At 34.9% G+C, this 16,258-nt stretch overlaps 1 protein-coding gene across 2 annotated transcripts in view; it reads left to right on the forward strand.

Moving 5' to 3' along the window:
* Window positions 1–16,258, forward strand: part of slc39a5 (solute carrier family 39 member 5) — an 18,520-nt gene extending 2,262 nt beyond the window's left edge. For both annotated transcript variants that reach the window (XM_073939240.1, XM_021473734.3), the window contains 11 exons: window positions 685–853; window positions 1,206–1,429; window positions 2,732–2,876; window positions 4,897–5,074; window positions 5,163–5,332; window positions 10,830–10,949; window positions 11,090–11,147; window positions 11,240–11,386; window positions 11,547–11,627; window positions 11,705–11,895; window positions 15,186–16,258. In XM_073939240.1, coding sequence (XP_073795341.1) covers window positions 685–853; window positions 1,206–1,429; window positions 2,732–2,876; window positions 4,897–5,074; window positions 5,163–5,332; window positions 10,830–10,949; window positions 11,090–11,147; window positions 11,240–11,386; window positions 11,547–11,627; window positions 11,705–11,895; window positions 15,186–15,350 — 1,648 coding nt within the window. In that variant the 3' untranslated portion in view covers window positions 15,351–16,258. The remainder of the gene's footprint in view (window positions 1–684; window positions 854–1,205; window positions 1,430–2,731; window positions 2,877–4,896; window positions 5,075–5,162; window positions 5,333–10,829; window positions 10,950–11,089; window positions 11,148–11,239; window positions 11,387–11,546; window positions 11,628–11,704; window positions 11,896–15,185) is intronic.

Genomic DNA, 16,258 nt, shown 5'->3' on the forward strand with positions numbered 1-16,258 from the left:
AATAACCAAAAATACACTGTATGTGTCAAAATTATTGTTTTTTGTTTATGCCAAAAGTCACTGTCAATGAAGTTATTTTGTAAATTTGTACTGTAAATATATCAAAACTAAACTAAATTTAGTAATTGGCATTGATAAGCACTTCATTAGACTCATTAAAAGACAAATTCCCCAATATTTAGATTTTTTTAAACCCTCAGATTCCAGATAGTTTTATTTCAGCCAAATATTGTCCTGTTCTAAAAAGGTATACATCACTATGAATGTTATTTGTTATTTATGTAGCATTAAGATGATATAAATCTCAAAAAAGTTGACATTCATGACTGCTTTTGTGGTCCAGGGTCACAAGAGAGGTGTCTTCATTAAATCCCACCACCCACTTGTGACATTTACATATTATAATAATTAAAAAAAATCCTGTTTACTGATCGCATGCCACATGCTAAAATGAATATATTTGGTAACACTTTATTTTGATTGTCCAATTGAGTATTAGTACAGCGCCTGCTTAATATCTGTTGACACTGCTTCTGACAATAAGAAACTTTGTCATAACCCCAACCTAACAGTATACTTATAATCTAATGAGAATTAGTATGTAGATGCAATGTAACTTAAATTCAACAAACAGACCATCAAAATAAAGTGTTACCATATTTCCTGTTATTTTTTTCCCTTAAGGATGACTCTGAGCTTCAAGCTTCTGCTCTACTACTGTATGATATCTTTGTTAATGCCAGCCATCTTCATACTGGCTACACGTGCCCAGGTCGACAAGTTCAGAAAGTTTAATGAGAGTACACAAACCAAATCTTCACAGGAACTCTTTGAGGAAGCATTTGAAGAGCAGGTATGATTATTTCAGAAACCTAAACTTAAAGTAATCAATGTTTGTTTGTTTGAGAAACCACGGCAGCCATTTTCTTTTCACGTCTGGTAAAGTGGATTATCTACATTCCTTGAGGGATATTACAAAGAGATCAAGTGGTTTTTGGCTTGGGGTTGACGCTGAGCTCGAAAATCCTATCAACTATTCTGATTCAATCAATCAAATTGAGCTAAGTTAGAGCTGCAGTTTCAGTGTCTGTGTTGGGTGGGATTTATAGTTGCAGACTGTTTATGACACCAATTCAATATGATAAAACTGTCACATGGACATTAAATGTTAGGAAAATAGTAATTCTCATTTTTCTTCTCTCAAGGGCTACTACTTGCAACGTCTGTTCCTTCAGTATGGAGACAATGGGACTTTGACATATGAGGGTCTACAGAAGCTGCTTGGTAGTTTGGGTTTGGGAGAAGTCAGTGTCCTGGAGATTCGACATGGTGAAGCAAAACATCCTTCTCAATCGATATCCCATTCCCACTCACATGAAGACCATCACCCTTCTCAAGGGACTACAAACTCACCTCCACTCAGAGAAAGGTACATTAACTAAAGCAATATTTTAATGTAGGCTGGAGCCTATAAAGTTAACTTTTTGAATATCCCAAATAGCAACATTATATATGGTAATATATGCAAATTAGATAAATGACATGCAAGTTCATATTTGGATTTTACATGTATAAAACATATATACAACATATTTCTCAGTACTGGGTTGAGGCTGAAAGGGCATCCGCTGCGTAAAACATATGCCGGATAAGTTGCCAGTTCATTCCCCTGTGGCGACCACATATTAATAAAGGGACTAAGCCGAAAGAAAAATGAATGAATGAATGAATGAATGAATGAATGAATGAATATACAACATACAGTATTTCCCAGTACTGGGTTGTGGCCTGAAGGGCATCCGCTGTGTAAAACATCTGCGGGAATAGTTGGAGGTTCATTCCTTTGTGGCAACCCCATATCAATGAGGGATTAAACTGAAAAGAAAATGAATGAATGAATGAATATACAACATATTTCCCAGTACTGGGTTTGTGGCTGGAAGGGCATCCGCTGCGTAAAACATATGCTGGATAAGTTGGCGGTTCATTCCCCTGTGGCAACCACATATTAATAAAGGGACTAAGCCGAAAAGAAAATGAATGAATGAATGAATGAATATACATCAGATTTCCCATTACTGGGTTGTTGCCTGAAGGGCATCCGCTGTGTAAAACATATGCTGGAATAGTTGGTGGTTCATTCTGCTTTGGTGACTAAACCAAAGGAAAATAAATAAGTGAATATACAACATATTAAAATATATGAACATTTTATATTCTTCAATATATATCTTTATACTATACAGATTTTTTTCAACCACTGGTATTAAAAATATATACACAGTTTTTCTTCTTTATAAACATTCATTAGATTAGAATATTAAGGAGATCATGTTTCCATGAGGACGTTTGTAAACTTTCTTCTGTAAATATAACAAAACCTAATAATATGTAATATAAATAGTAATATGCATTTCCAAGCACTTAATTTAGACAGTTTTGAAGATGATTTTCTCAATATTTTAACTTTTATGAAGCATCATGTTCCAGATATTCAAATAGTTGCATCTTGACCTAATATTATCCTATCTTAACACACCATTCATTATCAGAAAGCTTATTAAATCAGCTCTCAGATGCTGCTTAATAGTTAATTTTCAAAACTAAACCTGTCATAAATGTAATTTGCATATATTTACATGTATCATATTTCTACTTGGGTATGTAAGCAGTTGTTATTCCCATCAACATAGCATAATTATGATGATTTTTATGCCATTTAATCATTCAGTCTGGATGCTAAATCAGCGCTCAGTGGCTCTCCGGCAGAATTGGGTCGCTCAGACTATTTTCTACACCCCGCTCTAAGAAACAAACAGGAGGAAAGTGTGTCACTGCTATCTGACCATCCGACAGAGAAACACCTTCATGGCAATGTGAGTATCTACTTCCAGCTGAAGTGTTACAAATGGACAAAGTCTACTATTGAATCCTCTTTACTATCATTTGACCAAAGGTCTGTTGATATCCTGAGGTGCGCAGACAGTAAAATTCAATGCATTTGCCTTTCCTGTTCGGTATGAGGAACAATGAGAGTTTATGGCGAGATCATCATGTGAGAGGACAGGAGTCAGATAAATAGAATTGTTCAGGCTGGTTAGTGTTGGTTTAACACTGGTCTCATTTTTTATGGGGCCATATAGCTGTGATGTTGGCAATCTCAGCAGGCGATGCTGGTATTGTGCCAAATCCTTCTGGTTAAACTAGTCAAGACGCCACCAGGATACAAGTATATCATACTGCATGCTAACATCCAAAACATATGTGCAATGTGTAAATTCACATTCGGCCATAAAAAATAATAATAATAATGCTGGAAAAATAATGATGGATTGTAATAATGATGGAAACAATTACGATGGTCACAATTATGACACCAAAAGTTATAAATTTGACAACATATGAAATAATGACATCTATTCATTCACTCCTTCGGCTTACTCCCTTATTAATCTTGGAGGGCAGCGGAATGAACTGCTAACTAATCCAGAATATGTTTTATGCAGTGGATGCCATTCCAGCCACAACCCAGTACTAGGAAACACGTATACACTCTTACATTTAACACATACACTCATACACTACAGACAATTTAGCTCATCCAATTTACCTATAGTGAATGTCTTTGTACTGTGGGGGAAACCGGAGCACCCGGAGGAAAGCCACTCGAACACGTGGAGAACATGCAAACTCCACACAGAAATGCCAACTGATCCAGCCGGGGCTCGAACCAGCGACCTTCCTGCTGTAAGGCAACAGTGCTAACCACTGAGCCACCGTGACGCAAAACAATGACATAAAATACAAAATAATGAATTACAATGTTTCAATTCCAAAAAACATTCATAAATATTACATGAAATGTAACTGAAATTATGACTAAAAGGGCCAAAAGTAATGATGGAGTTATGACATATTAACTTATATGTGACCCTGGACCACATTGACCAATTTTAAGTGTCAATTTTTGGATATTAAGGTTTATACATCATCTAAGGGCTTCACGGTGGCATAGTGGGTAGATCGATCGCCTCATAGCAAGAAGGTCACTGGTTCGAGCCTTGGCTGGGTCAGTTGGCATATATGTGTGGAGTTTGCAAGTTCTCCCCGTGTTCGCGTGGGTGTCCTCCGGGTGCTCCGGTTTCCCCCACAGTTCAAAGACATGCACTATAGGTGAATTGGGTAGGCTAAATTGTCTGTAGTGTATGAATGAGAGTGTATAGATGTTTTCCAGTGATGGGTTGCAGCTGGAAGGGCATCGGCTGCATCAAACGTATGCTGGATAAGTTGGCGGTTCATTCTGCTGTGGCGACCCCAGATTAATAAAGGGACTAAGCCAAAAAGAAAGCGTACACATGTACTGAAACTCCCCTTTTCATGCAGACCTTTTACTCTTTCGTCACTCGCAATTCCCACCGAAACTGAATTCACCCACTTTACTGACTTTTTTTCAAACGAAAGGTGTGAAAACACCTTGCTGAGACTGGGGTTTTGTGGCCCTTTTAAGCAGAGTGATATGCAGCATCCCTAAAACACTGATATCAGGAGAGGGGTCTGGCTGCAGACCTGGTGCAGTGCAATCTGGGCTGCATCCAATGCTTTTTAACGGGCTCACCTAACCCCACCCCTAACCCTATTCATCACAGTGACGTCACTAGCTCCATTTGAGTGCATTGTGTCTGACATTGCACCTCTGAGTGATGCAATCTCAGCTTGCATCATAAAGGCTGCATCCAGATACTATTGGATATCAGAAAAATAAACATTGGCAGCTATCCAAAAATATCTCCCAGCTAAATCCCACAATTTGTCCAATCAAAATCAAGTATTCCAGAATTTAAGCCTTGTAATATTGAATCTGAACTTAATCTTACATTTCTTATTGCGTCATGGCAGTGTCTGAATGTGACCCAGCTCCTCTGGAACTTCGGGCTTGGCCAGGCGTCCCACATCACTCCTGCCCACTTCACCTTCCTGTGCCCTGCCCTCCTGTACCAGATCGAGAGCGGAGTGTGTCTGCGGCACACAGAAGATCATTCACAGGCCAGCAAAACCAGCGAGGGCTTCCTCATAGGTGTGTGTGTGTGTGTGTGTGTATATAAACAGTTTTATCAGAATCAATTGATCATAGCACAGGTTAAAACAAGGTCACTATGTCTCAGCTCTAGGATGGGCATCATTGGCGCTCCTGGTCATCAGCCTGCCCTCTCTGGTTGCTCTGGGAATGGCACCGCTGCTTCAGCCTTCTGTACTTCAAGTGTTTCTCTGCCCGATGGCTGGCATGGCGGTGGGCACGCTCTGTGGAGATGCCCTTCTGCACCTCATGCCTCATGTAAGTCACAAAATACAAATGCATTCAGTTAGGTAGATCATTGAATTCTGCAAAGATGCTTTTAAAGAAACACTTCACTGTTTTGAAAATAGAGTTAACAGCTAGGTTTCATTATTTTTTTGTTTATTAACAAAGCATACAGGCCGAATTAACAATTTCATGACATACATCATCATTTCAACTACCCCCACCCTCCCTTGTGGTCTCTTTAAACTATAATATACAATGAATAGAAGTTAACAGAAAATCAAAAGTACATTATCAAGAATGGGAGATCAGTAGAATACCATTACACAAAATAAGGCAATCATTCTGGGACCGTATCATTGCTTTGTAAAATAAACATGGAGACTTTGCCACCAACTGTAGTCTAGATCTTTAATGTACATATTTGTACAACATCATAATGTCCCAAGTTGTGCCAACCACTTGTACGTGTCCAAGTTACGTGGAAGAAGTTAAACCAGACAGCCAAACCAGGCAGCTTTTTAAGATTCAATGTAGAATAATCACACAGAAATAAAATGGAAGGAGTCATCGACACAGAATATTCAATAATTTTAGATAGGATAACACACACCTCATTTTCTACTTTTCCACATTCCCAGTTTCAACATTTTTTAATCCATTTAAATGATCTCCAGGTCTGGTGAGAGTGCTTTTAGCTTAGCTTAGCATGAATACATTCATTCATTTTCTTGTTGGCTTAGTCCCTTTATTAATCCGGGGTCGCCACAACGGAATGAACCGCCAACTTTTCCAGCAAGTTTTTTACGCAGCGGATGCCCTTCCAGCCGCAACTCATCTCTGGGAAACATCCACACTCATACACTACGGACAATTTAGCCTACCCAATTCACCTGTACCGCATGTCTTTGGACTGTGGGGGAAACCGGAGCACCCGGAGGGAGGCAGGGAGAACATGCAAACTCCACACAGAAATGCCAACTGAGCCGAGGTTCGAACCAGTGACTCAGTGACCTTCTTGCTGTGAGGCGACAGCACTACCTACTGCGCCACTGCCTCGCCCTTAGCATAAATAATTGAATCGAATTAGACCATTAGCGTTAGACCATTAGTTACATTAAGAGAAATTGAAAGTTGCTATTTTATAGATCGATATAGCTGGGAACTATACTCTCATTTTCGAAGTAATAATAAAAGTACTTTGCTGTCGTACTGTGGCTGTAGCAGGTGCTATTATGCAGCACCTGAAAATAGTCCCGAACTAGGTAACTTTTAACATAACCATCTGCTTGCACAGAAAGCATGTCCAGGTCACGCTGCATATATTATATTGTGCCTCATTGGTCATTTTTGATTGCTATGCTAACCGTCTAATCTGTTTTAATGATTTATGCTAAACTAAGATAAAAGTCCACCCGCCAGACACATACATTGGCTGAATGAATTCAAAAATGGTTTACTCAAAAATAATTGAACTCTAGGGGAGTTTTATAGTTTTCGAATTTTAAAATGAGCCTATTTCTAAAATATAGTGGAGTATCCCTTTAATGATTTTAAAATGCTAAATAAATTATTTAGTGTATATTTTTATATTAAATAAAATAAAAAGGGGCAGTAGGTAGTGCTGTTGCCTCACAGCAAGAAGGTCGCTGGTTCGATCCTCGGCTCAGGTGGAGTTTCTGTGTGGAGTTTGCATGTTCTCCCTTAATTTTTGTGGGTTTGCTTCGGATGCTCCGGTTTTCCCCACAGTCCAAAGACATGTGGTACAGGTGAATTGGGTAGGCTAAATTGTCCGTAGTGTATGAGTGTGTGTGAATGAGTGTTTGTGGATGTTTCCTTGAGATGGGTTGTGGCTGGAAGGGCATCCACTGCGTAAAAACCTGCTTGATAAGTTGGCGATTCATACCACTGTGGCGACCCCATATTACTAAAGGAACTAAGCCGACAAGAAAATGAATGAATGAATAAATACTAATAACATGGCAGAGGGCCGGTTCATTATTTTTTTTTTCCAATTCCTTTTTATTATATTTTAAGTAACATGTACATAAACATTTCCATGTGTCAATTCCAACACAAACCAACAAACCAACAATTGAACAAACAAACCAAAAACAAAACAAAAGGCTTCTCAGTATTTTACATCAAAATACAACATCACCTCTATTACTAATCTTCTAGTAAAACATTTCTAAATCCACCACCTTTTAAAAACAGTGTAAAAGGTCCCCAAACTCTATCAAAAATTATATATCTATTTCTTATCATACAAGTTATTTTTTCCATTTTCATATTTGTCACCATCTCTTTCAGCCAACAACCTATAGTTGGTGCACATATACTTTTCCAATTTAAAGAAATAAGCCGTTTCGCTTGTAGAATACATATATTCAAAAACATTTGCTCCATCTTTTTTAACTTGATCTCCTTGGGATATAAATTAAATAAAAAAATTAAAGGAGACATTGGTATAGAAACCTCAAGAATATTTTCTATAATTTCTTTCATACATTTCCAAAAGTTCTGTATTCCTTTACATTCCCATATACAGTGATACAACGTTCCTTTTTGGTTCCTACATCTCAAGCAAGTATCTGGAATATTTTCATTATATTTATGCAATAAAACTGGAGTTATATTAATCCTCATCAACCATTTATATTGTAACAGTTTTAGACGAGTGTTCATTGTTAGTGATTGAGCTTCCTCGCACATCTTCATCCAATCCTCTGTAGAAATATCCTCCTCAAGATCTAATCTCCAAGCTTCCAATTTACAATTTGAAGATTCCTTTGATGCTGACACCAGCATCTTGTATAATGCCGAAATTAAACCTTCACTAAAACAGTCTTTAGTTATTACGTTTTCCAAAATAGAGAATGATGGCATATCTAGAGAATTATTTTGTAATTTAAAGATAAAATCTCGTATTTGTAAATATTTAAAGAAATGTTTTGCAGGAAAATTATATTTACTCACAATTTCCTCGAATGACATTAGAATATTGTTAACATACAAGTCTGCTATCTTTCTAATTCTTTTCTCTGCCCATATCTTGAATCCTGCATCTAACGCACCTGGTTTAAATTTTTTATTGCCCCAAATTGGACTGAAATAAGATAAGGGATAGCTGGCACTTAAATATTTTTTTATGTCAAACCATACGGAAATCATATTTATAACTATGGGATTGGAAACATTTTTTTTTAGATCTTTAAATTCTGCTGAATATAAATACAAGTTTAAAGGTAGACCAGACTTAATGCCAATTGATTCCATCTCCACCCACGATGGGCAGTCTTGAGATAAAAAATAAAACATTATTGTTCTAAGTTGCACAGCATAATAATACCAATGCAAATTAGGACATTGTAGACCTCCTCTATTGTATGGCAAATACAGGAGAGTTGGAATAATAGACGAGTCTGGAACGTCTATTATTCCAAATGAATTTAGTGAACATTTTTTTAAGTCTTTGAAATAAATTTTTAGGGGGAGGCAAAGGGATATTTTGGAATAAATATAGATATTTGGGTAAAATATTCATTTTTAAAACGTTTATTCGACCAATTAAAGATATAGATAAGGGCATCCATCTTTCTATTGATCTACTAACAATTTCAAAAAGTGGATCATAATTTTCTGGCACAACATCCTCTAGTTTTGGTACAATTTTTATACCCAAGTATGTAAAACAATCGACAATATTAAAGGTTGCAGCACACTTATTAGGTTGTTGTCTGTCACTCTCATTTAAATATAGAATAGAACTTTTCGAATTATTAATTTTGTAACCAGATATTTTTCCAAATGTACTGATGAGATCTAGTAGAGCAGGTATTGATGTATCAAGCTGCTTTAGAAACAGAATGACGTCATCAGCAAACAATGCAACTTTATGTTCTTTCATTCCTATCTTAATTCCTGTTAATTCCACATGGTTTTTTATTGCTATTGCAAAAGGTTCAATGGAGATGGCAAAAAGCAAAGGAGAAAGAGGAGAACCCTGTCTACATCCTCTTGATACACTAAATGGTTTTGAAACTATATTGTTTGTCAACACTTCTGCCGTAGAACAATTATACAATAGTCTAACCCACCTACAGTATTTTTCACCAAACCCAAATCTATCCATCACATCAAACAAATAAGACCATTCAACCCGATCGAAGGCCTTTTCAGCGTCCAATGATAATAGAGCAGTATCTTGTTCACCCCTTAGTTCATGAAGTATATTTAGGACTCTTCGAACATTGTGAAATCCTTTCCTACGCTTTATAAAACCATTTTGATCTTCTCCTATTAAATTTGGTAATGTACCTTCTAACCTCTTAGCTAAAATTTTACTTAATATTTTTGTGTCTGAATTCAATAAACTAATTGGGCGCATATTTTCACATTTTGTGTTTGTTTTCCCTGGTTTCGGTAATAATGTAATTAAAGCTCCTCTCATTGATGTAGGCAAAAGCTCTTGATGATATGCCTCTATTATCATTTCCATAAAAGGAGTTAGCAACTTTTCTTTAAACATCTTATAAATGTCTATAGGGAGCCCATCTGGGCCTGCAGCTTTTCCTGATTTCATAGAGTCAATAGCTTCTCTTATTTCTTGTAATGTGAAGTCTTCATCTAATTTTTTCTTTTCTTTAATTGATATCTGAGGTATATTTAGACTATCTAAAAATTGCGCTTGGATATCTACATTTAGTGAGCACTCTGAGCTATACAGCTTTTCATAATAAATTCTAAATGTTTCATTGATCTCCTCTGGGTCAACTATATTTCCAGTTAAACTCTCAATGGTTGTGATTGTACGTTCTGTTTGTTGTTGTCGAATTTGCCAAGCTAATAACCGTCCTGATTTATCTCCATATTCATAGACCTTTTGTTTCAACCTTAATACTTTTGATGCTGCCCTACTTGCTGACACTTCATTATATCGCGACCTGAGTATTAAAAGTTTCTCTTTTGCTTCTGCGGTATCTATGGTTTAATAAAAAGTTTTATTTTCTAGTTTTGGCCGGTTCATTATTAGTAAATATAATGGAGTTATACCTTAAGTGAGTATTTTTTATTTAATTAATTAATTAGCACTGTATCTGTGGGAGTGTTTGTAAGAAGGAAGGACTGGGACAATGAAAATACAATTTTGTGGGAAAATCTGATTTTTTTTTTTTTTTTTTTGTCGTATTGCCTGAGGAAAAATAGTTTTGGTTGTTCAAATAGAGTATGGGGCCTTGATCTCTGCTCTTATGTGGTAAATATAACTGTACAGTTTAAGACTATGACTTTTATTGACATTTTTTTTTATTTGAAACAATATATTGTATAAGAAAAATAAATAAATGTATTGAATAAAGAGGTAATATTAAATGAAATAAATAATATATAATTTTATAAAAAAAAAAAAAAAAAAAAAAAAAAAAATATATATATATATATATATATATATATATATATATATATATATATATATATATATATATGTTTTAATTGAGGTGCTATAGATGTGAGTTGTTTGTGATTTCAGGCCATCTTCAGTCAACACACTGATCACCAGAATGCTGTTTTCAAAGGTCTCAGTGTTCTGGGAGGACTTTACCTTCTCTTCATCTTTGAGAGTCTTCTGGGACTTAAGCAGCATTTCAAGGTGAGCTTCAGCCAGTGCAAAACATGATGTTTTTGCTCAATTATTAAGACCTGACGACTTAAATGAAACCTTCAGTTTGACAAAAGAGCTGAAGAGAAATATTTATGTTTGTGCATATATTTTTTCCCTTTTTAAACCAGAATTTAAAGAGAAGAAAGCATGACGCAGAGTGTGGAAGAGAGCTTGACGCACTACAGGGTTTGTTAATTTTCAGACATAAAATAAGCAAACATGCACACATAGATATGAATTAAAATGCAAATTGTAAAGTCACCTGGACTCTATCATAGGAACCTCATCAGCCAATCAGAATGAGAGTTCAGGGCACGGTCATTCCCATGGACAGGCTGAACCAGGGCAAACTGGTATCAGAAGCATGGCATGGATGGTGGTGATGGGTGATGGCATACATAACCTGACAGATGGACTTGCCATTGGTATACAAACATCTGTGAAAATTATTCAAATTAAATATCATCATTTAAGATAAGAAACTAATGGCAAAGACTATAGAATGTCTTACTTTGTTTACATTAATAGAAAGTTTATATAGGAGCAAAGGTATATTGAAAATACATTACTGTTGTTGTCCTCTAGGTGTCGCGTTTTCCCAGAGTTTGACTGGCGGCTTCAGCACCGCGATCGCCGTGTTCTGCCACGAGCTTCCTCATGAACTAGGTTTGAGTCGTTTACACATTAGTTTGAATGATCATTATGAATCATCAGTGGTTTAAATATACGTGTTTATTTTGCAGGTGATTTGGCGGTGTTGTTGTCTGCGGGCTGGCCTGTGCGCAGGCTGCTGGTGTTCAGCGGGCTCTCTGCTCTGCTGGGTTTTGTGGGTGTTTTGGCCGGATCTGCGCTGGGGAACCACTGGGCTTCACACTCACCCTGGATCCTCACACTCACCGCCGGTGTCTTCCTCTATGTAGCTCTTGCTGACATGGTAATCATCTTAACTGTTCAAAACAAAGTTAAATGTAGTTGATAGTTGAAAAAGTCTACTTCCAAATTTCATTTTAAGTTTGTTTAGTTTTATCTTTGTCTATATATATTAGCAACATTAGCAGTTGGAGTAAAACTGATTCATAGAAATAGGTCAGCCAAAAAACCAAACAAGCTCACACAGACACACAAAAATTCTGTCATCACTTACTTGCCCTATACTTTCAAACCTTTATGATTTGTTTGTATTCTGTTGAACAAAAGAAGGTATTTTGAAGAAATGTTGGACTGGTGTAGGGGAGAGCGGGGCACAAAATAACACTTTTTGGTTTTGGCCAAATAATGAACAGAGTAATGGGATTGGACAAACCATATTTTTTTTACCAACATCACACAAGCCTCTCCTACAAATGAGCACTGGTTGTATGATCGCCAGAAATATAGTTTCTGTGCAGTATTGCCAAAAGTGCCAGGAATAAAAATTTTACTATTTACCCCACCTGCGGGGCAAGTTGCAACAGATAGAGGGTTAGTTGTAACATTTAACACAGTTATTTAATTTCTGTTTGCTTTAAATAGTAGCTATATTTCCTCACTACTCAGCTCAACTTATTTTTATTCTACATAGCACAGCATGTTTATTTACTTAATAAACATTTTGATTTATTTGCATTATTAGCAATAAAATTAATTATTTTATTTAAAAAATATGTTTCTATAAAAAACTTTTTTAATGTAAATTAACCTAGATTTGGAAAGAGGATTAAATAAATGGCATCACATATGTCAATGAAGAAGGTCACATACATTGTCAAAAAGAAACAAAATGAAGATATCTGGAGACCTTTTAATAACTTCCTGAAGTACAATGTAAATGTTGACAGTCTGCTATAACAAGAACAAGCTTAGAGGGAGTAACGTGAGTATCATGGTCTAAACATAGATCCAGGAAACACTCTTTACCTGATTTAAACATCCTTTTTTTGTTCTCATTTGATTATTTATTTATTTATTTATTTATTTATTTATTTTTTATCTATTTTTTTTAAGGGAATGGGTTGATGGGAGGGAGAATAGGGTGTAAAAAATTTGCTGTGTCTTCATAATTATTATTCTGTAACTGTAATCTGTTGTGATATGTAAATTGATAAAAAGTAATAAACATTGTACAAAAAAAAAAAACATTTTAAATAAAAAGTTCTCAACATTACAATCAAAATTCAAAAATTATTTTGTTTGTTCTTCAAAACTGGTTAGCAGTCACTGTTTTACATCTTTCAAAATAGTTCCATCTTTTAGCCTAGAAGACGGTGATCACAACAATATAAGATTAACAATAAAAATACTTTTATGCTACAAAAATGGTTTCTCGTCTGTTTCTCATGCAAATTTCGCTGAACTTTTAACTTTTCAATAATTGGCAGGAAGACGTCTGCCAACATTGTGGTGAAACCTCAGAAACATGCCATGGTTAACCCTGAGCAAATACTTTAAAACTCTGTTACATTTTACCCCGCGTTACGTTGTGCCCCACGCTCCCCTAACCATCGACTTTTTTAGTATTTATTGAATTTCAGTGTTTACAGGCTTCCAACAATCTTCAAGTTATTTTTTGGGTTTACAGATTACACTTGACGGGCAGTAAATAGTTCTAATTAGATTTTTTTTACTTTTAGGTGAACTATGCCTTTTAAAACATATAAATAAAGAAACAGAGAAAAAAACTGTAAAAGGCAATTAGTTGACTTTAAATTAAAGACTTAATTTTTATAATTATATAAATTGTATTTACTTTATTAAAGTCAACTAATCCCTTTTTACAGTGTCAGACTATTTTAGCACATCTGTTTTCAAATAATTACTGTAATTATTACAGTACTACATATTTGGTGCGTTATTAAGTCTATAAAATCTCCAGTTATAGCCTGTATTGAATTTAGAAGACACATGAGTCCAGAAGAGCAGATTTATTTTACTGTATGTCATTTTGCAAGATGCAGAAAATTTGAAAAAATAAAAATAAATAAAAATAAATAACGGTGTATTGGATAAAAGGGATTTGTTTATTTCTTAATTTTTTTAAATGAGTAAAATTAGCATAATTATACAAATTAAGTCAGCATAACAGTTACAATGGATTTACTTACATTATTTTTGTAAAGTCAACTTGTTGCTTTTAAGGCAACTGGTTTACTCATTTTAAGTAACTAATCACTTTTTACTGTCGACTCTATGTGCATAATAAGTCAACTTAACAGAAGTTAAAATGAAAATACTTACATTTTTAAAGTAAAATCAACTTGTCATTTTTAAAGCAATGGGTTTACTCAATCAGTTTTTTAGGTAATCACTTACATTGAAATAAAATGTCAAACTAGCTATTTGAAAAAGCTAAAACATGTGATTGTGATTCTGTATTAGGACAACTTAATTTTTTATGTTTAGACCACTTAGATTTGTAAAAACCAGTAGGTTAAATTAATCGTTTTGTGTTGGAACAATGTGAAAATATCTGCTTTCACAGGAAGCATATTAAATTTTTTAATAGTAAAATGTACTCAAATATTTTCTTTATGTATTATTTTTTAGAATAGTTTAAATCATAGATCTCAAACTCATTTCCCGGATGGCCACAGCTCTGCAGTTTTGCTCCAACCCTCATCAAACACAGCTGATCTAGTAGTGTCTAGTCTTTAACACCTTGATTAGTTTTATCAGCTGTGTTTGATATGATTGGAGCAAAGCTGTGCAGAGCAGCGGCCCTCCAGGAACTGAGTTTGAGACCTATGGTTTAGATGCTATTGTAGTTTTAGGTTTAAATTATTAGATTATAATTTTAGTGATTTTATTGTTTTATTTCGTCAGTCTTATTACTAATTTGTTTGGTTTAAAATTGGTTTATTTAGTTTTTTATTATTATTTTAGGACACTGTTAAATTAAAACGGTGAAATATTTACTTTGAGACTAGCTGAAAGAAAATACGTTTAAATTTTGCCGTTGAACATTGCTGAACTAATAACCTTAACTTTTCCTAGTTTGATTATAATGCAACAATGTGCACCTTTTGTAATGCTGCTTAGAAGCTAATATCATTGTAAAATTTTGAATTGATTATTTAATTAACAAAAAATACAAATAAAATGGTTTAAAACCATCTAGAACCTGTAAATAACAGGGTTATTAAGCATAACTACAAGATCAAAAAATAGTTTCCTTGTACTTTTGTTAATGCTCAAGAATTCGCTGCATCTTCTTCTTATTAATTATTGAGTGTGCATTACTTTGAGCAGATGCCGGAGATGCTGCACGGAGCCTGTGGATCAGTGAGTCCGCTGAAGCGCTTCCTCCTGCAGGCTCTCGGCCTGCTGACAGGGGGCGCCATCATGCTGTGCATCGCGCTCTTCGAGGATCACATCGCTGTCAGTCTGGGAGAAAACAGTCTGGGAGAAAACTAACAACATGATGAAGATCATCTAAATCAAAGACACAAGCATTTTCGAGTACCTCATCCATTATATCAACTACTGTGTAGATGTGGATATTCTGAAGAAAGTTCCCCGGATGATGGATTTGCTATTGTAACTGCAACAAAGATTTATAGGTAGTCATTATTTTTGAACATCCACTTCCTAACGTGTTTATAAAGAAAAAAAACTAGCCTATAAGGTGAATGCTGTGTTTTCAGTTTGTCTTTCATTTATCATATAAATGTTTCTCAACATAAACATTAGTTTATTTATGATGTTGAAGACGGTTGTTAAATGATAACGTCGTCACTGTTTACATTTGTACTATTAATATATAATGCCCTTCCCTTGTTTGTTTGTAGACTAGGCCTATAACTTCATAGCCTTTTTAGAATTTTATATTGTTAAATAAAATCACAATTACCTCCAGGTATTAAAATGTAAAAACACAGAGAAACTGTTTTAAAGAACTTTGCACAGTAAATAAAAACCTCTATATTTTCCTTGCATTGTTTGCACTCTGTTTGATTTTATAAGCATAGACAGCAAATAACACGTCAAAATGACAAATGATTTATTTTAATATATCAAAAGTTAAACAATGTTGTATCTGAAGCTTCTAGCAGACAAATGGGTAAAGACTTGTGAATCTACTTGTGATTTTTTTATTTATTTTTAATTGTTTTATAAAATTTTTATTAAGTTTTTTAGGAGGACAGTATCTCCAGCAGAAAAGATATGGAAATTGTGTTATTGCCATTTTAAATTGTAAAGAAATCTGTGTTTTTTAAACCAACAAAAACAGCAGAAGTCAATGATTAGAGTTATTGAGCCTGACTTGTTTCCAAAATACTTTGTGTTTCTCAAAATAAAATAAATGTTCGAAGGGGAAAAAA

Source organism: Danio rerio, chromosome 23 (genome assembly GCF_049306965.1).
Source record: "Danio rerio strain Tuebingen ecotype United States chromosome 23, GRCz12tu, whole genome shotgun sequence".
NCBI classification, from domain to species: domain Eukaryota; kingdom Metazoa; phylum Chordata; class Actinopteri; order Cypriniformes; family Danionidae; genus Danio; species Danio rerio.